The following is a 24,593-nucleotide window of genomic DNA, read 5'->3' as shown; positions in this document are numbered from 1 at the left end:
AAAGTTAATTTAATCTTATGCATGAGATGCCTTCAGACACCTGTGTATATTCATATTTGCTATTGGTAGTTAGTCTATTTGTCAGCACAAATCTTGCTCGTCATGTGAGAACTGTAGGTTGTGGTTATGGTAATACCAACATTACTCAGGTATGTTGTCCACTATTTCAAGTACTCCTGCCGTAAGTGGGAAGGTCTGTCAGCAACGTGTGGATGGTCGTGGGTTTCCCCCTGGGCTCTGCCCGGTTTCCGCCCACCATAATGCTGGCCGCCTTCGTATCAGTGAAATGTTCTTGAGTATGGCGTAAAACACCAATCAAATAAATAAATAAATAAAGTATTCTTCACTTTTGTTTCAGCAACGGCGAGTTTCTTTTGCAGAGCCGATTTCCATGGCTGAAGAAGCGCCATCCTCCCCGCTGAGGACGACTCAAGTGAACCGATGCCTGGACCTACCCACCCCTGGGTCCCCTTCCACCTCTTCCACCTCTCACAAGGTAAGTCTCACCCTGGCTAAGCATAGGTATACTTTGATGGGAAATGTTAGGCCTCTACGTTTGTATTTTAATATTATTATATGTTAAATGTTTATAAGACATCATGGCATTTTGAGAAGATTTAGGCCAGTGGTGCCTAATTAATTCCAGTCACTGCATTTTTTTTACCTGAGGATGCTTAAGCCATGATGTTAGGTACCGTGTAATTTGCAACTTTTTGAGCATTTACATGAACAGTTAGAATAAAACCCAGAAATTGACAAAGAGGCCATATTTCACTGGTTACGTGTGACCATTTGCCAACTATCACACTGTTGTTGCTTCTCTGGTTCTACTCTCTGTGCTGTAAGGTTTTTATTTTATTGTTAGACATTTCACCTCAGTGCATTCAAAGTCAAATTATTTTGGCAAACTAATATGAAAAATAATCGCATAGAGTGATGAGTGATAGTTGTCAAGTGGTCACCCTTATTACCAATGAAGTACTGCCTCTTTGTCAATTCACCTCGGATTTTTTTCCAGCTGGGTGCCCTGGTCGAGGGGGTTAGCGCGCCAGCACAGCGCAATGACACAGGTGCCTCTCACCAATGCATTCGCTCTGAATTCATTGGCGGATGGTCATGGGTTTCCTCCAGACTCTGCCCGGTTTTCTTCCACCATAATTCTGACCGTCATTACGAAATGTAATGTGAAAGAAATTGCTGATAATATGGATGTGTAAAATTGAAAGATCTAAATACGGAGATTTTGGATATGTTGGAAAGGGGAGTGGGTATAAATTTTGAGGATTGATGGTTGTCTAGCTATTTGTCTAGCTATTTTACTGGCTTGTTGAAGAAGGGTATTTAAGTGAAAAATACTGTGGTATATTTTCCATACTTCGGTAAAGTTTAGCATCTAACAATGTGCTTTGTCACCTTCACCATGTCCTGCCATGTACAAAGGGAAGGTCTTCCAGCAACGCGAGGATGGTCGTGGGTTTCCCCTGGCTCTACCTGCTTGCCTTCCACCAGAAAGCTTGCAGCCATCGTATAAGTGAAATATTCTTTAGTACGGCATAAAACACTAATCAAATAAATAAATATTGTACCATGTGACTGTTTTAGTATGGATGAGTTCATTTTGCTCTCCAGAAAGGGGTGAGTCAGAGCCAGTCTCAGAGTAGCTGTGGCAGCACACAGGAGTCTCAGCTGAACTGCACAGAACCTGTTTACCCTCAACTACAGCAGTGTACCAAGCCTGTGGAGAATGTCCTGTCACAGCTGACATCATCCATGTGGTGAGCCTTCCTATATTGACATTATTACAACATTACTTTCTCCTGTTGCGCTGAAATATGAATGTTGTGCTGAAATATGAAAGTAAAGACGTACAGCATGGAGAGAAGGGATGACAGTGTGATCTCTGGCTAATGGCCACTGAAAACAAAATGATACACTGTTCTGAAACAGTTGGAACAAGCAGTCTGAAAGTATTGCTTTCAAAACCGAGTTGAGCGACAGAATGTCAGTCCACAACAGAACAGACATAACTTATTGAAAACAGACTTAGTTCACGGAAGACTCATTTACCAATCATCACACTGTCGTCGCTGCTCTGGTTTTACTCTCTATGCTGTACGTCTATCACACTGTCGTCGCTGCTCTGGTTTTACTCTCTATGCTGTACGTCTATCACACTGTCGTCGCTGGTCTGGTTTTACTCTCTATGCTGTACGTCTATCACAGTGTCGTCGCTGCTCTGGTTTTACTCTCTGTGCTGTACGTCTATCACACTGTCGTCACTGCTCTGGTTTTACTGTCTATGCTGTACGTCTATCACACTGTCGTCGCTGCTCTGGTTTTACTCTCTATGCTGTACGTCTATCACACTGTTGTCGCTGCTCTGGTTTTACTCTCTATGCTGTACGTCTATCACACTGTCGTCTCTGCTCTGGTGTTACTCTCTATGCTGTACGTCTATCACGGTGTCGTCGCTGCTCTGGTTTTACTCTCTATGCTGTACGTCTATTACACTGTTGTCGCTGGTCTGGTTTTACCCTCTGTGCTGTATGTCTGTCACTCTGTCGTCGCTGTTCTGGTTTTATTCTCTATGCTGTACGTCTATCACACTGTCGTCACTGCTCTGGTTTTACTCTCTGTGGTGTAGCCGTATTTCACTGGTTTTGTATGACCATTTGTCAGCTAACACAGTGTCGTCGCTGCTCTGGTTTTACTCTCTATGCTGTACGTCTATCACACTGTTGTCGCTGCTCTGATTTTACTCTCTATGCTATACGTCTGTCACGCTATCGTCACTGCTCTGGTTTTACTCTCTATGCTGTACGTCTATCACACTGTTGTCGCTGCTCTGGTTTTACTCTCTATGCTGTACGTCTATCACACTGTTGTCGCTGCTCTGGTTTTACTCTCTATGCTGTACGTCTATCACACTGTCGTCTCTGCTCTGGTGTTACTCTCTATGGTGTACGTCTATCACGGTGTCGTCGCTGCTCTGGTTTTACTCTCTATGCTGTACGTCTATTACACTGTTGTCGCTGGTCTGGTTTTACCCTCTGTGCTGTATGTCTGTCACTCTGTCGTCGCTGTTCTGGTTTTATTCTCTATGCTGTACGTCTATCACACTGTCGTCACTGCTCTGGTTTTACTCTCTGTGCTGTAGCCGTATTTCACCGGTTTTGTATGACCATTTGTCAGCTAACACAGTGTCGTCGCTGCTCTGGTTTTACTCTCTATGCTGTACATCTATCACACTGTCGTCGCTGCTCTGGTTTTACTCTCTGTGCTGTAGCCGTATTTCACCGGTTTTGTATGACCATTTGTCAGCTAACACAGTGTCGTCGCTGCTCTGGTTTTACTCTCTATGCTGTATGTCTATCACACTGTTGTCGCTGCTCTGGTTTTACTCTCTATGCTGTACGTCTATCACACTGTTGTCGCTGCTCTGGTTTTACTCTCTATGCTGTACGTCTATCACACTGTCGTTGCTGCTCTGGTTTTACTCTCCATGCTGTACGTCTATCACACTGTCGTCGCTGGTCTGATTTTACTCTCCATGCTGTACACCTATCACACTTTCGTCTTTGCTCTAATTTTACTCTCTATGCTGTACACCTGTCACACTTTCGTCGCTGCTCTGATTTTACTCTCTATGCTGTAAGCCTTATAATGCTTTATTTCACCTAAAATTTGGTACGTGAAACTGCACTTTCAGAAGCAAAACAAAAACCTGAACTGGACTTACGGATTTATTTATTTACTTGAATGGTGTTTTACATTGTACCCAAGAGTATATCACTTATATGAAGGCAGCCAGCATTATGGTGGGAGGAAACCAGGCAGAACCCGGTGGAAGCCCACGACCATCCGCACGTTGCTAGCAGACCTTCCCACGCTAAACCTTGTGTGAAATACAGTTTATTGTAAAGTTGTCTTGGTATATCATGTACCAAGTTTAAATTCAGAGTAAAAGCCTTGAAAATGGTTATAATTTTGTTGTAAAATTTTAGTAGGCCCATGGGGAACTGGTTGGGGACTAACAATAGCCAGAATGTAGAAGTATTTCACCTGTGAGGTGTGACAAAGTGCCACTCGATGTTCCATAACTCCGTCTTTGGATCCTATTATTCCTTCTTTTGGTGAAAGCCATTGTATAATCTGAAAGTAGTACCTAGCATGTTTTACAAGTGTGCAGAATGCCCAGGTAACCAGTGTGCAGAATGCCCAGGTAACCAATGGACAGAATGCCCCGGTGACCAATGGTCAGAATGCCCAGGTGACCAGCGTGCAGAATGCCCAGGTGACCAATGTGCAGAATGCCCAGGTAACCAGTGGGCAGAATGCCCAGGTAACCAATGGGCAGAATGCCCAGGTGACCAGTGTGCAGAATGCCCAGGTAACCAATGGGCAGGGTGCCCAGGTAACCAGTGTGCAGAATGCCCAGGTAACCAGTGGGCAGAATGCGCAGGTGACCAATGGTCAGAATGCTCAGGTAAACAGTGTGCAGAATGCCCAGGGGACCAGTGTGCAGAATGCCCAGGTAACCAATGTGCAGAATGCCCAGGTGTCCAGTGTGCAGAATGCCCAGGTAACCAATGGGCAGAATGCGCAGGTGACCAATGGTCAGAATGCTCAGGTGACCAGTGTGCAGAATGCTTAGGTGACCAGTGTGCAGAATGCCCAGGTGACCAGTGTGCAGAATGCCCAGGTGACCAATGGGCAGAATGCGCAGGTGACCAATGGTCAGAATGCTAAGGTGACCAGTGTGCAGAATGCCCAGGTAACCAATGGGCAGAATGCCCAGGTGACCAGTGTGCAGAATGCCCAGGTAACCAATGGGCAGAATGCCCAGGTAACCAGTGTGCAGAATGCCCAGGTGACCAATGGGCAGAATGCCCAGGTAACCAGTGTGCAGAATGCCCAGGTGACCAATGTGCAGAATGCCCAGGTGACCAGTGTGCAGAATGCCCAGGTAACCAATGGGCAGAATGCGCAGGTGACCAGTATACAGAACAACTTTAGCTTTTGGTAGGACAAGTTTGGCATTCATTCAGGAAGGTCTAGTGTAACGCTTCAGTTCAACTCCCATCCATCTATGTTTCTATTAATTTCACCATAGCAAACTTTGTATTAGGTGTGTGTGGTTCTCAGTACTACTTGGCCACACATCTGGCTTTGCGTGTTTGTTGAGCACAGTAGTTCATACCCTCCTGAGGTAGAGTAGTCTCCCTTTAGCTGTACCCTAAAATCCAACCATTTATTAATTCAAATCACAATAGACCCCCATAAAAGCATGTGATAATGTTGAATGATATTGTACTGTGGTCACTAACCTTAACCTTTTCCTCCTCCTCTCACTCCTACAAAAAAAAAGAGAATATATCAATTTTTTTGTGGTGAAATTAATTTCAAGCTGTACTTTAGGGTACTGTGATTATGTTGCAAAGTGTAGAAGTTTTTACATTATGAATAGTCTTGTTGGCAACGGGTAAATTATAAGATTATAGAAGTTTTTGTTTGTGATACATGTTGTGAATACTTCTCCACATTGTAGGTCTCGTGGCTTGGAACAGCTTGTGCGATCACGTAATATTCGCACTGTTGGTGACTTGTGTAACCTCAGTGAATATGAAGTGCATAATCTTCCTATACGCTCTCCAAAAGTGCCCACGTTACGGAAAGTCCTGAAACAGTTTGAGGACAGAACTGACCGAAAGACTGCTGTTTCTGGTGGCAGCGGTGGGATTTCAGGGGGAGGCAAGGGTGTCCCTGGAGTTTCTGGACGCAATATTGAGACAGTGGAATCCACTTCTGCTGAAGAGAAAGGTATTCTTTGCTATTTCGTTACAGCTTTTTCATGTAACTATATATGTAGTAGATTCAATGTTGGCTTTGCCATATGGCACCTCTTTATTAAGGAAAGTTGGACACATTCAAGATCGTAGGGTGAAAATTAACTGTAAAATTGTGGATTTTGTGTACAACGTGGATTCAAGCTGATGACAAGGTTTTATTGCAAAATAGTCGTTGCTTAATTTTCAATAAAACCCATTATCCTCTTATGACTAGTAAAATACTGGCCAGTTGTATAGTGGATCATTAGAAATATGGTTGACAAACATCGAATGGTTCAGTTTGGATTCTATTCTGCACGTTGCAGTGTATCCGTGCAATATCAGTTAAGACTTCTGAGTGGAAGAAAATTCCCATCCTTGCTGTTTGCTTGACCAGCAAGGCCTAATTGTCAGAATATCATTGGATTGAGTTATCTTTCTTCATCCTGTTGTAGATTTGGCAATGGACTCTTCCCATACACCACCTGGCTCCCCTCCGGATACAAACACTGTGAGTAGTCTGATATGTGACCAAACTGTCCAATCAGAGACTAAAATGCACATGACTCCCAATCAAGATGTTGCTGACAAAAGTCAGGCCCAAGGAGATGGGGAACCCATTGTCATGGACACAGTTGCTAAGGAGACAGACGATGATGATGTTTTGCCAGCAGTTGAGGATGCCCTCTCGGAACTTTCTCCCTCCAAGGGTAAGCTGGAAGTTTAATGGTATGGCTGGATGCTTGGTTATTTTCTCACCAAAATTGTGGGCGATGGTGATTATTTCTTTGTTTACCCATGATTTTGTGTGTTAAATGTGATGACACATTTCAGGCCAGGTTCAAAACCCATGATTTTGTATGTTAAATGTGATGACACATTTCAGGCCAGGTTCAAAACTCATGATTTTGTATGTTAAATGTGATGACGCATTTCAGGTCTTGCTCAAAACCCATGATTTCTATATTAAATGTGATGACACATTTCAGGCCAGGTTCAAAACCCATGATTTTGTATGTTAAATGTGATGACACATTTCAGGCCAGGTTCAAAACCCATGATTTGTACGTTGAATGTGATGACATATTTCAGGCCATGTTCAAGACCTATGATTTTGCATGTTAAATGTGATGATGCATTTCAGGTCTTGCTCAAAACCCATGATTTCTATATTAAATGTGATGACACATTTCAGGCCAGGTTCAAAACTCATGATTTTGTATGTTAAATGTGATGATGCATTTCAGGTCTTGCTCAAAACCCATGATTTCTATATTAAATGTGATGACACATTTCAGGCCAGGTTCAAAACCCATGATTTTGCATGTTAAATGTGATGACACATTTTAGGTCAGGCTCAAAACCCTGTTCAATCCACGTATAATTGTTGCATTTTTTGCCTGTTATACAAATCCTCTGAATTATCCCGTTATTATTCTTTTTTTTATAATTTTCAGGTGAACTTCTGATGAACACCAGTATTGATGGTGTAGATGATGAGTGTGATGTTGCCAAAGCAAACGCAGATGACGATGTGATGGAGGAGAGCAGTAACGTCACCAAGGAACAGTCAGTGGCAGAGATCGAGTCTAACCACCAGAGCATTACAGTCGACAAGGACAGTTTTCTCAGACACATAGAAATGTTCAGTAAAAACTTCACGAGTGCTGAGATCAGTCGGTATCGTTCCTGCGAGATTCTGCAGCTTCACTCTCACCTGATGACGTTGTTGAACGCGACGGCCTCTGCGCTCAGACCAAAGTGTATTTCACCAGATTCTCAATCTTGATCAGGTTCTGGTGAGTAGTGGATTAGAATTGTCTACGGAAGATTCCAGAACGAATCTTGTGCTGCTTACCTGTTTAGATTATCAGGTGACATTTCAACAAAACAGGTAACTAGCAGGTTAGAATTGCCTGCAGAAGATTCCAGAACAGATCTTGTGCTGCTTACCTGTTTAGATTATCAGGTGACGTTTCAACAGAGCAGGTAACTAGCAGGTTAGAATTGCCTGCAGAAGATTCCAGAACAGATCTTGTGCTACTTACCTGTTTAGATTATCAGGTGACGTTTCAACAGAGCACGTAACTAGCAGGTTAGAATTGCCTGCAGAAGATTCCAGAACAGATCTTGTGCTGCTTACCTGTTTAGATTATCAGGTGACGTTTCAACAGAGCACGTAACTAGCAGGTTAGAATTGTCTACGGAAGATTCCAGAACAGATCTTGTGCTACTTACCTGTTTAGATTATCAGGTGACGTTTCAACAGAGCAGGTAACTAGCAGGTTAGAATTGCCTGCAGAAGATTCCAGAACAGATCTTGTGCTACTTACCTGTTTAGATTATCAGGTGACGTTTCAACAGAGCAGGTAACTAGCAGGTTAGAATTGCCTGCAGAAGATTCCAGAACTGATCTTGTGCTACTTACCTGCTTAGATTATCAGGTGACATTTCAACAAAACAGGTAACTAGCACGTTAGAATTGCCTGCAGAAGATTCCAGAACTGATCTTGTGCTGCTTACCTGTTTAGATTATCAGGTGACGTTTCAACAGAGCAGGTAACTAGCAGGTTAGAATTGCCTGCAGAAGATTCCAGAACTGATCTTGTGCTGCTTACCTGTTTAGATTATCAGGTGACGTTTCAACAAAACAGGTAACTAGCAGGTTAGAATTGCCTGCAGAAGATTCCAGAACAGATCTTGTGCTACTTACCTGTTTAGATTATCAGGTGACGTTTCAACAAAACAGGTAACTAGCAGGTTAGAATTGTCTACGGAAGATTCCAGAACGAATCTTGTGCTGCTTACCTGTTTAGATTATCAGGTGACATTTCAACAAAACAGGTAACTAGCAGGTTAGAATTGCCTGCAGAAGATTCCAGAACAGATCTTGTGCTGCTTACCTGTTTAGATTATCAGGTGACGTTTCAACAGAGCAGGTAACTAGCAGGTTAGAATTGCCTGCAGAAGATTCCAGAACAGATCTTGTGCTACTTACCTGTTTAGATTATCAGGTGACGTTTCAACAGAGCACGTAACTAGCAGGTTAGAATTGCCTGCAGAAGATTCCAGAACAGATCTTGTGCTGCTTACCTGTTTAGATTATCAGGTGACGTTTCAACAGAGCACGTAACTAGCAGGTTAGAATTGTCTACGGAAGATTCCAGAACAGATCTTGTGCTACTTACCTGTTTAGATTATCAGGTGACGTTTCAACAGAGCAGGTAACTAGCAGGTTAGAATTGCCTGCAGAAGATTCCAGAACAGATCTTGTGCTACTTACCTGTTTAGATTATCAGGTGACGTTTCAACAGAGCAGGTAACTAGCAGGTTAGAATTGCCTGCAGAAGATTCCAGAACTGATCTTGTGCTACTTACCTGCTTAGATTATCAGGTGACATTTCAACAAAACAGGTAACTAGCACGTTAGAATTGCCTGCAGAAGATTCCAGAACTGATCTTGTGCTGCTTACCTGTTTAGATTATCAGGTGACGTTTCAACAGAGCAGGTAACTAGCAGGTTAGAATTGCCTGCAGAAGATTCCAGAACTGATCTTGTGCTGCTTACCTGTTTAGATTATCAGGTGACGTTTCAACAAAACAGGTAACTAGCAGGTTAGAATTGCCTGCAGAAGATTCCAGAACAGATCTTGTGCTACTTACCTGTTTAGATTATCAGGTGACGTTTCAACAAAACAGGTAACTAGCAGGTTAGAATTGTCTACGGAAGATTCCAGAACAGATCTTGTGCTACTTACCTGTTTAGATTATCAGGTGACGTTTCAACAGAGCAGGTAACTAGCAGGTTAGAATTGCCTGCAGAAGATTCCAGAACAGATCTTGTGCTACTTACCTGTTTAGATTATCAGGTGATGTTTCAACAGAGCAGGTAACTAGCAGGTTAGAATTGCCTGCAGAAGATTCCAGAACAGATCTTGTGCTGCTTACCTGTTTAGATTATCAGATGACGTTTCAACAGAGCAGGTAACTAGCAGGTTAGAATTGCCTGCAGAAGATTCCAGAACAGATCTTGTGCTGCTTACCTGTTTAGATTATCAGGTGACGTTTCAACAGAGCAGGTAACTAGCAGGTTAGAATTGCCTGCAGAAGATTCCAGAACAGATCTTGTGCTGCTTACCTGTTTAGATTATCAGGTGACGTTTCAACAGAGCAGGTAACTAGCAGGTTGGAATTGCCTGCAGAAGATTCCAGAACAGATCTTGTGCTGCTTACCTGTTTAGATTATCAGGTGACGTTTCAACAGAGCAGGTAACTAGCAGGTTAGAATTGCCTGCAGAAGATTCCAGAACAGATCTTGTGCTACTTACCTGTTTACATGTAGATTATAAGTGGCAACTGAGGCGGTATTGATGCAGTAAGGAAGTACGTTTGATACAGTAAGGAAGTACATTTGAGATGTGGTAAACTGCTGTGTTTTACATAGAACATGCAAATAAGATCTCAAGTATTTTTTAAACTCAGTGTTGACAAAGCTCTCGGGTGGATCTTGTGCTACTACACCTGTGTTCAGACCTCTTGTTCGCATCTACACTCTAGGGTTTAATCAAGTAGCATATGATTTTGACTGAGCTGGTATTAACAAATATCAAAACATAGGCTGTTTCATTTGTAGAAAACTGCTGCACTTTTCGGAAAATTTGCTCAGAAACTTTTAATACGGCATGTTGACAACAATATGTAACTTTTTATTTTTCCGTCCATGTTTGCGTCATAAAAAAATTACACTGATGGCGGATAATTGATTTGACATGACAGCTACTGAGGCGCTCATCATCAAGGGGAACATACCTGTTCTTGGTTTTACTCCGTGTGTTGAAACCTCTTACCAGGTCTGACTCCCCAGGGAGGATCACACTCTGTGTGTGTGGGAGGGGATGTGTGGGAGGGGACAGGGATTTTCCATTGAATTCATCTGAATGTTTGCTGTGATGAGCTTCTGGTTTCTTTTCACATGTCTCATGTAGCTTAGGCAACACCAGTTTTTATGTTGCATTTTGCAGGTGAGGTGACTCTAAAAAAAACCAAAATGAATGACAATAAAACTGAAAATCCACCTTTGCACTTTGTTTTTTAGGATTTTCCTATTTTTCAAGGCTTTCCAGTTATATAAATGTGTCAACACGATAAAGATTTCCTACACTTTCCGCAGATTTTAAAATTTTTTTATTATTCCCTCCTCGGAAAATAGAAAAACATTTGATGTGCCCGTAATACAACATTTGAAGTTGGTGTCACCTTACAGATCAGAGGTAAAACCACAACTGTTGTACAGGTAAGCTGGGGTTGTACAGTAATTACTGTTGACACCATGGTTCGCATCGCAAACTAAATACTGACAGAAAGACTAATATCTGGATCTTGACGCCTTCCACAAGGAATGGAGGTCGTTCTCTTCGATGTAGGCTAAGACAACTGTTACAGAAAGTTAGCAAAGAAATGCATCGTGAATTCCAAACATTCCATACCCATCCCTTCTAAACTTACCCACCCACCTGAATCACCCTCCCTTCCCCGATCCAGTTTCCATGACAATAATCAAATGCCTTCAGTTCAATAATAAAATGAGGAAATAATCTGTAGGTATTGCATTTGAAACTATTGTTCTCCCTCTAAACATATATCAGACCTGTTCAAAAGAAATGGTATCCTAATATATTACCTCTGGGCTACATGCAAAATACCTGTACGTGTATCTTGGCTGTTCTGATAGGCTAGACAGAACATGCTTTTCTGGAGATTTTTTAGTTCAGTGCATCCCAGGCATATTTAGTTTACTTTTGGGTTATTATTGTTTTGGATAATATTTTGTTTAAATGGGATGAAAATAATCATTAATTTTTTTGTAAAGGGGAGATAACTGCCATTGATGTGTTGAAAAGTGGAGGTTCGTAACATTTCGTAATGTAATGAGCGAAAGTGTACCATGTGCTCGCATGAATAAGGCATTGATCATGGGTCCATGTGCCTTTGTGCTGATTGTCCAAACTAGCTGGAAAAAATCGTCAGTTTTTAAATTCTTGTGTTTGTTAACATATAAATAATTTGATGTAATGTAGAAGTATTTTTAACATTGTCTTAGTTGAAGGTATATAGCAATTGTATTTAAGACTTGTGTCAATAAAAACAGTTTTACCATCGATAGTTTTTATTTTTCCTGCATTTTTGATGTGTTAAAGTTGCACAGTTGGTAGGGCTTCCGCTTCGGGGGTTGTAGATCCAGCATCAATCCGGGATTGGGTCACACCTAAGACCTTAAAAAAGAGGAAGTTGTAGCTTCCATGCTTGACATTCGCACCTCAGCCCTCAGCTAAATTGGACGCGTAAACAAGCCCACGTGTGTCGCTCAGGCTCCAAATGCCAAGCTTATCTAGAGGTGGCAGTGATGTAAAGCGAGCGTATAGAGCGGTGAGTGAGTGAGTGAGTACTTTGGGTTTAACGTCGTACTTTATAATTTTTCAGTCATATGACGACGAAGGAAGCCTTAGAATGCATATAATGTGCCTCCTTTTTGCAGGACGGATTTCCACCACTCTAGTGCTGCTTCACTGAGACGATTTACCGAAGGCAAGTATGCCGCACCACCCGAGCCATTAGACTGATACGGATCAACCAGTTGTTGAATTACCCCCTTCATGCTGAACGCCAAGCGAGGAAGTTACAACTTCCTCTTTTAAAGTCTTAGGTGAGACTCGACCCAGGACTCACCCTGGATCTAACGCTTCCTCCCGAAGCGTTAGCTCTACCAACTGTGCTGTCGGGGCCCGTACACTTCAAGGAGTATGAAGGAATGTTCCACGCGATTAAATGAAATCGGTATTCAAATCGTGCATCATGCTACTATATAGGTTGTCGTCAATCAAAATATGTAACTCAGTTGCGCTTTGATTTCAACCGCTCATATATCCAACGTCATGATCCAATTCATGATAAATACAGCCCAAAGGTATGAAGCAGAATGCCAGAGATTCTGAAGCTCACGTTTTCGTAGTGTTACATTCATCTAGTCAATACCACATTTGTTTGAACGCTGGTAGGCTCACAGTTCCGTATCCATATAAAGGATGTGTCCGTGAAACAGCGTTAAAATGTGGTGTCACATGTTGTGATACCCGAACGTTGTATAAAAAAGAAAGGACAAAAACGTGTAGTGTGTCACATCTGGTGGTGTCTGCACGATGTTTAAGAGAGACAGAGCCAAAACGTGTGGTGTCACGTCTGGTGTCAAGTGCACTATGTTCCAGGGAAACCGCATGAAAATGTCTGGTCATATCTGGGGTCAACCACTTGATGCCTCAATGAGAGCGCTGAAACGAGCGGTGTCATATCTGATGTTAACCATAATGTCTCAATGAGAGCGCTAAAACGTGTGGTATCATATCTGGTGTTAACCATAATGTCTCAGTGAGATCGCTAAAATGTATGGTGTCACATCTGGTGTCAACCGCACGTCTCAGCTAGACAGCTAAAGGTGTGGTGTCACATCTAGTGTCAAGTACACTGTATCAGTGTGACAGCATTAAAATGTGGGGTGGGGGGGGGGAGCCACATCGGGTGTCATCTGAGACAGCACTAAAATATATGGTGTCGTCTGGTGTGAACTGCACAATGTTTTATTTATTTATTTGATTTGTGTTTTACGCCGTACTCAAGAATATTTCACTTATTCGACGATGGAACGAATTATGGTGGGGGGAAACCCACGACCATCCGCAGGTTACTGCAGACCGATTCCCTTTTTCCAACCCTGCATATTTTAACCATGTGATGACGAAGTATGATAAGGCCTGATGTATATTGAATGGACGAATGCTTGGGGTTTAACGTTGTACGTAACAATCTTCTTGATTGTGTCTTCTTGTGACGGCGAGTCCATGCCACAAAAGGCTGAGGCCACTGAAGTATCATGCCGCAGGCATCAGACATGACACCTCATCCAGTCACATTATACCGACATCGGGCCGGCCAGTCGTGTTTCCTTGATCTAACCTCTCCGTGCTGAGCGCCGAGCGAGGCAGCAACAAGTACCATTTTTAAAGTCCTTGGTATGATCCGACCCGAGTTTCAACCCAGGCCTCCCGATTTAGAGGCGGACGCTCTCACCATTATGACACGAAGCAGTCGACGTATATTGAAAGATGCGAAGAAAACAAGAACAAGAAAGTTAATAAATTCCTCATGACTATCTCGAAAACAAGAAAGGCAACACAACTCGGTAATGTTGATGGTCTGCAGAGTAACATTTATTATCTGATAACGCTTAATAGATTAAATAAATATATCTGTATAGTTTTACATGTAGACTCTGGAATATAACTTTGAAATTCAACAACACATGTATACGCACAAACATCACTGTATTATGGCATACCATCATTACAATATCACACAAAGGAAACACCACAATGCCAATATGTACTCTCCCCTTCTCTGCCCCCTCCTGCTCCCCCTACTCCCCTCCCCCATACTCCATCCATCTCGCGCAAAAGTCGCCCTACCATTCCTGAATAACCTTGTAAACAGGGCAAAATATTTGCCGCGTATTTTCTCCCTTCCCTTCCCTCCCCTCCCGTACGAGCAACATTTTAACCCCAGAATATCAGCGTTCTGCATCAAACTTATTCAGATTTTCATGCAGAATCTAAGGTTAAAGGAATCTAAGTTCGTCAGTTGCAAATGCGTTTAAGCCGGTGATTCTTATGACGATTATTGCAAATGTATGGTTATTTTTGAAAGTGATTGAAATTACCAGTTATATTGTATGTTTTATTGTGAGGGAGTTGTGAGCTTGACATAATACTGAATTTGACACAACTGATTGTTCCAGGTGAAATTAAGTACTATTTCATTTGTGATACAAACAGTTAGTTTTCGTTATCTAAAACATGTTTACAGCTCTGAAGATCTGCTGCTTTCTACTAAGTTGGCGAGAAACATGGTTCTCTCTTTTTATACGGATTCAGAAAAGACAAATTACAAGATACTAAAATTTCCGAATGAATACATTTAAATCTCAAACAATAGGCTTAAGTAGGCCTACTACACAATCCCCAAACATGTAAGAATTCACATATTTTACATTATTCTTCTATATATCCGAATATCCGTTTTAGGTAGACTATTTTTAAGGGTGTCAGTTATTATAGCTTCTAACATCACATTACCCGACGTCCCTCTTGTCCTTTACAAAGGTTTAATAGATGTTATACCCTCAAAGAACAGTGTATTAATGAATTACACGCAGACCAGAAGTTCGCTGATCTCAGATTATACAATCCGTGAATACCGAAACAACCAATTCGGGTCAGGAAATAACTGGTTGCTGTGAGTAGCAATAATAAGCACCAAAAAGAAACCTGAGACAAGCAAACAAACAAACATTCACTTTATAATGCGTCATATAAATAAATAAACAAACAAACAATTAATTATGATCCATTTGAGATCAGTTTGCACTTGATTGTAAAACCCTTTTCATTTGTGACCTGATATGAATTTGAATAGGGACCTAGGGCTAAGGTCATTCACCCTAAGAATAGCCTCGCGCCACTTTCCCATCATGCAGCTCATACCACCGCCAAAAGTCGGAATGTTTACTAGCCCTGAATGACGTTGATCTTTATTTGTGACAAAAGCGCCTAGCTTCCGTTTCCCCTGCCAGATCGAGGTAGCGTTAAATTCGTGACGGTTTGCTAGCCAAGTTAGTGTTATTTGCGTCATGTTTTTGTTAGTATCAAGGACTTTCGAACCATGGCACATGCACATGTAATCTTCTTTTAATTTGATTTGTAAGATAGATCCACGGCAATTTATACTTCTGAGGCCGTGAATCGATTCCTGATTCTTTAATTCTTGTTTGTTTTACTGAATCGATGAAATAAAAACAATTCGATGACATATATATGTAATATTGGTGTCCTTTTCTTGTGAGTTTTAATTTCACTTGGTAAGTATCGCGCTATGACGCCATGACGCCCTAATTTTAAGACCTCTGTCATAATTCTATGCTATTTAATTTGAGGCCAAATTACTTTTTTGATTTGTTGTAGGAAAGCCTGATGTCGCCTTAGCGAAAGGCTTCGTTACAGTACGAAGATACATTGTATACGGTATACGACGTTTTGCGAAAATGGCCACCAGTTCTTCGGTCAAACTACCAGGCACGGTAGCCTTTGATCTGTCGGATATATCCTTATACGTTATGTGGTCATCAGGACGTAGAAAAATAATTGTTCACCATTGTCAGCTGGACCATAGACCTACATCGCCCTTTGATATTTTGGTTTAATCAGCCGAGACTATGTATACTCCTAAAGGCCATTATCTTACAACCCACCAGTGTCTCCCCGTCAAAATGGCCGTCTGAATGCTGAGGGCTGTGCAAGGTACGGGTCAGATTTCAGGACGGGTGGCGGTACAGTTTATACAGTTTTAAAATTGCTTTACTATTTATGTAACATTTTCTCCACGGAATTCCTCCAAAAGCTATTAGTGGTTTATCAAAGTCATACATACTGTCAGAAATCTGATATTTCCCACTGTAACATATCCAGAAATGATCATATCATACCCACCATTTTTTCAGGATAAATCAACTAGGAATCAGGTACTACAACTTTCAGTCACCATGGAAACAGTGAATAATAGGGGTCACGTCATGACTGGATAATAATATTTCACAAATGTAATAATAGGATATCAACAGATAACTGCCAGAAACTGTCAAATACCGAGAGGGAAGATAGACATACTGGCAAGAGCTATAGTCTGGCATTTACTTCTAAGCCGTTTCAGCTGTCAATATCGAGTAACAGTATTACTCATCGATGAGACCCGAGTAACTAAGGGATGTGACGAAAACATGAGTAGGATAATCGCAGACCAGACTCTGTATGGCTGTTGTATTTGACTGAGGCGCGTCTTAAAGAGATACATGATCAACGCTGATTGGTTAACAGTGGAGATAGAGTTTGCTATCTTGCAGCCTTGGTCACACTTAAATAAATGTACCATCCTAAAATTCAACTTAGGCAAGGCATATCATGGATGGCCTGTCTCTCACACCAGCCAATCAGAATCAGTTCTGGATCCTTTTAAGCGGTCGTGTATACTAGACAGTTCCCCCTTCGTACAAGCTGTGTCGGCCTCCACGTATCCGTGCCAAGCAATCCTGTACAGTAGGCTAACAGTACGCGTATATCAGCACAATACGTGACATTTACAACAACAACAAAATAAATAAATAAATAAATATGAAAAAATAAAAACCATCACAAGAAAAAAATCTGCAAGACTGGAGAAAGATCTCCCGTCATTAGCAGACGTTGAAGTAGGAGGTCGTCACTGATTACCATTCTACCAGTGAATTCGCTTTAGACCTGTATACATATACTTGTAGCAGCAACAGTGACGTCACCGGTCCCGTGCTTTTGAATTCATGTGAATACTACTTGGAACACCACGACTCTTTTACTTTTGACAAACTCTATGTACGAAATATCTGGGCGCTTGCGTATCTCGAGAAAATTTCTTCTCACATGAATCAAGATGGCGTCTATTTACGCCAGAGGAAATACTGTCAGCTGCAGAGTGACGTCACAGCCAAGCATGAGACGCAGCATCTGTGGCTGGATAATGAGATTTAACTACCTAGCAGGTCAGAGGTCGACTGATCCATTATGCTTAGTTCACAATAAGTAGATCTTGGCATTGGAGACTACAGACATGATCTTATCCTGAAATTGGATCTAGATCTCCACTTGGTGACCAACCATAATTACTTCAATTATTTCAGCAGTAGACAATTACTTAGTACTTATTTGGTCAATTACTTAGTATGTTTGAATCAAAGAACTGTAAATTCACACATTAATTTTGTGTTTTTTGAAAATGAGCCAAACAGCAGAAGCGTTTGACCACACTAGCAAAGCAGTGATTCTAATCCATTGGCTAGTGTCTTAATTATTGTCATAATTTGTCAGTGGAACTTTAAGATCTGAGGAGGACATTCAGCCAGTTACGTCTGACCAAATCCTGGAACAAGCACAAAAGCGGAAAATATCAGATTTAGGTGACCTTCACAAGGAAACATTTTCCGACAACTGCCGAGTAATCCCGAAGCATGCACTCGTATTCGGGATCTCCAATCGTTTCATCTACACAGAGTAACTGAAATATGGAACGGTGTGGTTCCTTCCTACCTCCGGGTAACAATAGACCGGCTCGGCGCCATGGTTACACGTATTTGATTGTACCACGTTCATGATGGCCATGACAGTGCCCACCACCGAGACGAAGACGCCGAAGAGAAAAACGAGGGTGGGGACGACATTCCTCCAGCTGAAGTATGGCTCTCCCCTTAGCTTGATGACCAGGATAGAGGGGATGACGAAGGCCAGGGGGGAGGCCACAAGCACGCCCTACCGACAAAATAAGATAGGAGTTGTTCATGTGAATAAGATCATAATCTCAGTAAGCCGGCATATTCACAGCAAACTTAATTTGTCATACTGAGATAAACTCACATTAAACTTGGTCATACTCAGGTAAACTCACATTAAACTTGGTCATACCCAAGTAAACTCACATTAAACTTGGTCGTACTCAGGTAAACTCACATTAAACTTGGTCATACTCAGGTAAACTCACATTAAACTTGGTCGTACTCAGATAAACTCACATTAAACTTGGTCATACTCAGGTAAACTCACATTAAACTTGGTCATACTCAGGTAAACTCACATTAAACTTGGTCATACCCAAGTAAACTCACATTAAACTTGGTCGTACTCAGGTAAACTCACATTAAACTTGGTCATACTCAGGTAAACTCACATTAAACTTGGTCGTACTCAGGTAAACTCACATTAAACTTGGTCATACTCAGGTAAACTCACATTAAACTTGGTCGTACTCAGGTAAACTCACATTAAACTTGGTCATACTCAGGTAAACTCACATTAAACTTGGTCATACTCAGGTAAACTCACATTACACTTGGTCGTACTCAGATAAACTCACATTAAACTTGGTCGTACTCAGGTAAACTCATATTAAACTTGGTCATACTCAGGTAAACTCACATTAAACTTGGTCATACCCAAGTAAACTCACATTAAACTTGGTCATACTCAGGTAAACTCACATTAAACTTGGTCATACTCAGGTAAACTCACATTAAACTTGGTCATACTCAGGTAAACTCACATTAAACTTGGTCATACTCAGGTAAACTCACATTAAACTTAGTCATACTCAGGTAAACTCACATTAAACTTGGTCGTACTCAGGTAAACTCACATTAAACTTGGTCATACTCAGGTAAACTCACATTAAACTTGGTCATACTCAGATAAACTCACATTAAACTTGGTCATACTCAGGTAAACTCACATGATTCTCATATTTAACCATGACAACTCGCATATACTCACATTAAACTGTGACGTACTGAGTTATATTCCACATAAAAGTAAAATATGCTTAGATATACTCACATTAAACGGCCATACTCAAATATACTCACATTACAGCATGTCATAATAACATACATTCACCATAAAACATGACATACATGTACTCTGATATACTCCCATAAAATTATACCATACTCAAATATACTCACATGAATGTGAGTCATACTCGCATTAAAGAAGGCCATACTCAGATATACTCAAATAAATCTGGATCACACTGACATTTTCATGTCATTAAACTACACCATACTTCGACATACTCCCATTAAACTTAATTAAACATACTCACACAAACCTAGGTCATACTCAGATATACTTGCGATACTCAGATACACCCATGTTAATCTAGAACATTCTCAGATGTATTCCCATCAGACAATGGTATGTATATTCATATACTCTTATAAACAAGAACACATCCAGACATACTCTCATTAACCTAGGTCAAACTCGCATCTAACAACGACATTTTTAGCATACTCACATTAAACTATCTCATACTAACAACTACTCACTTAAAATAGGTCATGCTCAGACCTACTTATATTTAGCTAGGGCATGCTCAGACCTACTCATATTTAGCTAGGACATACTCAGACCTACCCACAGTAAGCTAGATCATGGACTACGAATTTGAACTTTGATATGGACATCATGCCTGGAATATCCACTGCCTGCCCAGCATCATTGAAAACTGATGGCCGCTTCTCTCTTGTATGTTACCGGCTTTATTTCCTATTTGTATAATTTCTTACATACCTTTGTCTTTGGGAGCTAGTGTTAAACGTTGTTTTGGAAATGGATCTTGCGATTATCAACTTAGAACGCCCTTTACAGACTACGAATGGTATACGAATGTCGGACATGACGCTTATATATATACATATATATATATATATACTCAGACAACTAGGTGAAACTCAGAGCTACTCACATTAAATTAAGTCATCCTTAGATCTACTCACATTAATCTAAATCATGCTCACACCTACTCACATTAAACTTATTTATTTATTTGATTGGTGTTTTACGCCGTACTCAAGAATTTCTCAGATTAAACCACGTCATACTCTGACATACTCACACTAAACTAGGTTATTTACTCGCATTAAACTAAGGTGATTCTCTTACTTACCCACCTTAAACTAGACCATGCTCACATCTACCCACCTTAAACTAGGTCATGTTCACAACTACCCACATTAAACTAGCTCATGCTCACATCTGTTCACATAAAAGTAAGTCAAGCTCAGATCTACCGACATTAAACTAGGCCAAGCTCAGACCTACTCACATTAAACTAGGTCATGCTCACATCTACCCACATTAAACTAGGTTATGTTCACAACTACCCGTATTAAAGTAGAGCATGCCCAGACATACTCACAATAAACTAGGTCATATTGAGACATACTGTTATTAAACAAGGTCATACTCATGGCTACTCACATTGAACTCCAGTACAATGCCCAGACAGTCGGTGGTAATGGAGAGGGCAGCGGCCAGAATGGCGATGGTGACGGTGACAGCGATGTGTCGGAGGGTCGGAGAGGGCTGACGGCTGGCGAACAGAGACAACTCCACGACCTGATGAAATACACAGCAAATAAGACAGCGTGAAATTCATGTGGGGTAAAATCACGCTTTAGAACCAGATTTACTTGTTATCAGACAGACTGCTGTTCATTTGTCCTATCATTTGTTTTTTGTTTGAAAGAAACGTCACACGGAGATAGATGATTGGATTGCATTTATTCATCTGGTGTAATCTGACGATCTCAAAGGCACTTCCATTTACGTAGCGTCATCGAGTACAACTTTACCAAGTAATAAAACTTGATGTAGGCCTACTATGAATTTATTCACTCATTTCACTGATGTTCTCTTGTAGGACAGCAGTCAGTTCTTTGTCGGGGTGGTAAAACCATAGAGAATCACCGGCCTGAAGAACTTTCCCACCGGCCTGACGAAATTTCCCACGTGTGACCATGGAGAATCCCCGGCCTGACGAACTTTCCCACGTGTAATCATCGGTCTGACGAACTTTCCCATGTGTAGTCATGGAGGATCGACGGCCTGACGAACTTTCCCACGTGTAAACATGGAGAATCCCCGGCCTGACGAACTTTTCCACGTGTAAACATGGAGAATCCCCGGTCTGACGAACTTTCCCACGTGTAATTATCGGTCTGACGAACTTTCCCATGTGTAGTCATGGAGGATCGCCGGCCTGACGAACTTTCCCACGTGTAAACATGGAGAATCCCCGGCCTGACGAACTTTCCCACGTGTAATCATCGGTCTGACGAACTTTCCCATGTGTAGTCATGGAGGATCGCCGGCCTGACGAACTTTCCCACGTGTAAACATGGAGAATCCCCGGCCTGACGAACTTTCCCACGTGTAATCATCGGTCTGACGAACTTTCCCATGTGTAGTCATGGAGGATCGCCGGCCTGACGAACTTTCCCACGTGTAAACATGGAGAATCACCGGCCTGACGAACTTTCTCACATTTGACCATGGAGAATCACCGGCCTGACGAACTTTCCCACGTGCGAACGAGCTTATTATGTACGCCATTGGTGACAGACAGGTGATCGCCAAGGAACTTGACGAACTTTCCCACCGGCCTGACGAACTTTCCCAGGTGTAACCATGGAGAATCGCCGGCCTGACAAACCTTCCCACTTGTGACCATGGAGAATCGCCGGCCTGACGAACTTTCCCACGTGTAAACATGAAAAATCACCGGCCTGACGAAATTTTCCTCGTGCGACCATGGAGATTCACCGGCCTTAAGAACTTTCCCACATGTAAACATGGAAAATCGCCGGCCTGACCAGCTTTTCCTCGTGTGACTATGGAGAATCATCGGGCTGACGAACTTTCCCACGTGCGAACGAGCTTATTATGTACGCCACTGGTGACAGACAGGTGATCGCCAGGGAATGTAAAACCACGTTGACGCCTGTAAGAGCCTGGAGATCATTGGAGGAATGGATCCTCAGGATGTTTATTTAAATCATAAAATACGCGTTGAACTATAAAAAATCAAGTTGTTTTTAATTTTTGTACCTAAAAATTTCGTCATTTTGAAAGGAGCTTTATTATTAATATTTCTATTTTGAGAACTTTTTTCCGCTTCGACATTCCACAGATATGTAACTTTCGATTTATCATTTACAAGATTTATTCCCCTTTTCGGACACCGTCTAATCAATTCAATATCTCATAATGTACATGTAATTGCACATATCAACATGCAAATTTGGGACTTTGGTGGTGATTAAAACTTCTTCATCAAAGCAATGTAAGTTGAAAGCTGTAAATTTCTTTTCGTGGTATAACAGCGCATATTGTACCAGAAAATTAGCAAAAATTATGTATGCTTGGGTTTTTACGTCGTACTTAACAATATTTCAGTCACATGTTGACGAGGAGTCAAAAGGTGTCTGCACATGTACTCTGTCTTCTTGCGACAGGGCGAGTCCATGCCACCAAAGTGCTGGCGCCACTGAAGTGTCATGCTGAAGATATCTGACATGACACCCCACCCAGTCACATAATACTAACACCGGGCCAACCACTCCGGTTTCCTTGTTATAGCAAAACGTATGAAAATAACTGAAAATGCCCCGTTACATGTGAATAAATCCTGTAAATAACGACAGAGGGTTTCCCAGTATTCTTAGTGGTTCGTTTCGTGAGTTAAGTATTCCCAGTATTTTTAGTGATTCGTTTCATTAGTTAGGTATTCCCATGACTTTCAGTGGTTCCTTTCGTCAGTTAAGTATTCCCAGTATTCTTAGTGACTCATTTCGTGGATTAAGTATTCTGAATATTCTCAGTGGTTCGTTTCGTTGGTTAAGTATCCCCAGAATTCTTAGTGGTTCGTTTCGTGGGTTAAGTATTTCCAGTACTCTCAGTGGTTCATTTCGTGAGTTAAGTATTCCCAGTATTCTTACTGGTTCATTTCGTCGATTAAGTCTTCCCAGTACTCCAGTATTCCCAGTATTCTCAGTTGCCCATTTCGTGGATTAAGTATTCTCAATATTCTTAGTGGTTCGTTTCGTGGGTTAAGTATTCCCAGTATTCTTACTGGTTCATTTCGTCGATTAAGTCTTCCCAGTACTCCAGTATTCCCAGTATTCTCAGTTGCCCATTTCGTGGATTAAGTATTCTCAATATTCTTAGTGGTTCGTTTCGTTGGTTAAGTATTCCCAGTATTCTTAGTCGTTCGTTTCGTTGGTTAAGTATTCCCAGGAATCTTAGTTGTTCGTTTCGTGGGTTAAGTATTTCCAGTACTCTAAGATTCCCAGTATTCTTAGCGGCCCATTTCGTGGATTAAATATCCCAGTGTTCATAGTGACTCATTTCGTGGATTAAGTATTCACAATATTCTTAGTGGTTCGTTTCGTGGGTTAAGTATTCCCAGTGTTCTTAATGGTTCGTTTCGTGGGTTAAGTATTCCCAGTATTTTTAGTGGTTCGTTTCGTGGGTTAAGTATTCCCAGTATTCTGAGTGGTTAGTTTCGTGGGTTAAGTATTCCCAGTATTCTTAGTGGCCCATTTCGTGGATTAAGTCTTCCCAGTATTCTTAGTGGCCCATTTCGTGGATTAAGTCTTACCAGTACTCTTGTATTCCCAGTATTCTTAGTGGTTCGTTTCGTGTGTTAAGTATTCCCAGTATTCTCAGTGGTTCATGTCATGGGTTAAGTATTCGCAGTATTTTTTGTGGTTCATTTCGCATATTAACTAGCATTCGTGTAATAGCGTTATTCGGTGCCTGATGGGCCATGATGATCTCATCACAGGCATTTCATGGCATTTTTTTTTTCAGGTACATTAATTAATGCCGGCATTAAAATATTTTTTCTCTCAACCGTAATTACATTCGCTTTAGTACAAGTTATCGTATAAAGCAATTTTTACCATTCAACCTACACTATCTAACATACATAATACAGACTCGCTTGTTAACGTCTAATGAGTGTGATTTTCAAATGCATCCCTAGTTTACGTTGATACAATTAAGTGGCGGTAATTTTTCTCTAATGTTGTAACATAGATATAAAGGATAATGTGCTTTTGATTATCCCACGTATGGTCCGTCCTGCGCATGCGTAATGACACACCACACGAAACAGCTATCCAGCTTAGTGCGTTCACCCGTGATCATTTCCTTCCGAGCACTTCACCAATGCTTCATTCACGCCATGTGTGTCATTTTAATGGGTATCACAATATCACACCCCAAAATTATCTTCCTT

General features: G+C 41.4%; 2 protein-coding genes across 2 annotated transcripts in view; one reads left to right on the top strand and one right to left on the bottom strand.

Annotated features, from left to right (window-relative positions):
• The window catches only part of LOC135477757 (telomere-associated protein RIF1-like), a 42,199-nt gene extending 34,004 nt beyond the window's left edge, over positions 1-8,195 (top strand). Inside the window, 6 exon segments of the mRNA XM_064757960.1 lie at positions 359-496; positions 1,630-1,775; positions 5,549-5,820; positions 6,284-6,538; positions 7,286-8,018; positions 8,114-8,195. Of these exon segments, the coding sequence (XP_064614030.1) occupies positions 359-496; positions 1,630-1,775; positions 5,549-5,820; positions 6,284-6,538; positions 7,286-7,617 (1,143 nt within the window). The 3' untranslated portion in view covers positions 7,618-8,018; positions 8,114-8,195.
• An 8,923-nt stretch (positions 8,196-17,118) lies between these two features.
• The window catches only part of LOC135477916 (putative sodium-coupled neutral amino acid transporter 11), a 37,742-nt gene continuing 30,267 nt past the window's right edge, over positions 17,119-24,593 (bottom strand). Inside the window, exons 13-14 of the mRNA XM_064758134.1 lie at positions 20,771-20,908; positions 17,119-18,265 (exon numbers count right to left, since the gene is read on the bottom strand). Of these exons, the coding sequence (XP_064614204.1) occupies positions 18,002-18,265; positions 20,771-20,908 (402 nt within the window). The 3' untranslated portion in view covers positions 17,119-18,001. The remainder of the gene's footprint in view (positions 18,266-20,770; positions 20,909-24,593) is intronic.

The sequence above is a fragment of the Liolophura sinensis genome, chromosome 11 (assembly GCF_032854445.1).
Source record: "Liolophura sinensis isolate JHLJ2023 chromosome 11, CUHK_Ljap_v2, whole genome shotgun sequence".
Lineage (NCBI taxonomy): Eukaryota > Metazoa > Mollusca > Polyplacophora > Chitonida > Chitonidae > Liolophura > Liolophura sinensis.
Note: the sequence above shows the minus strand (reverse complement) of the source record. Positions and strands in the feature narration are given on the sequence as shown.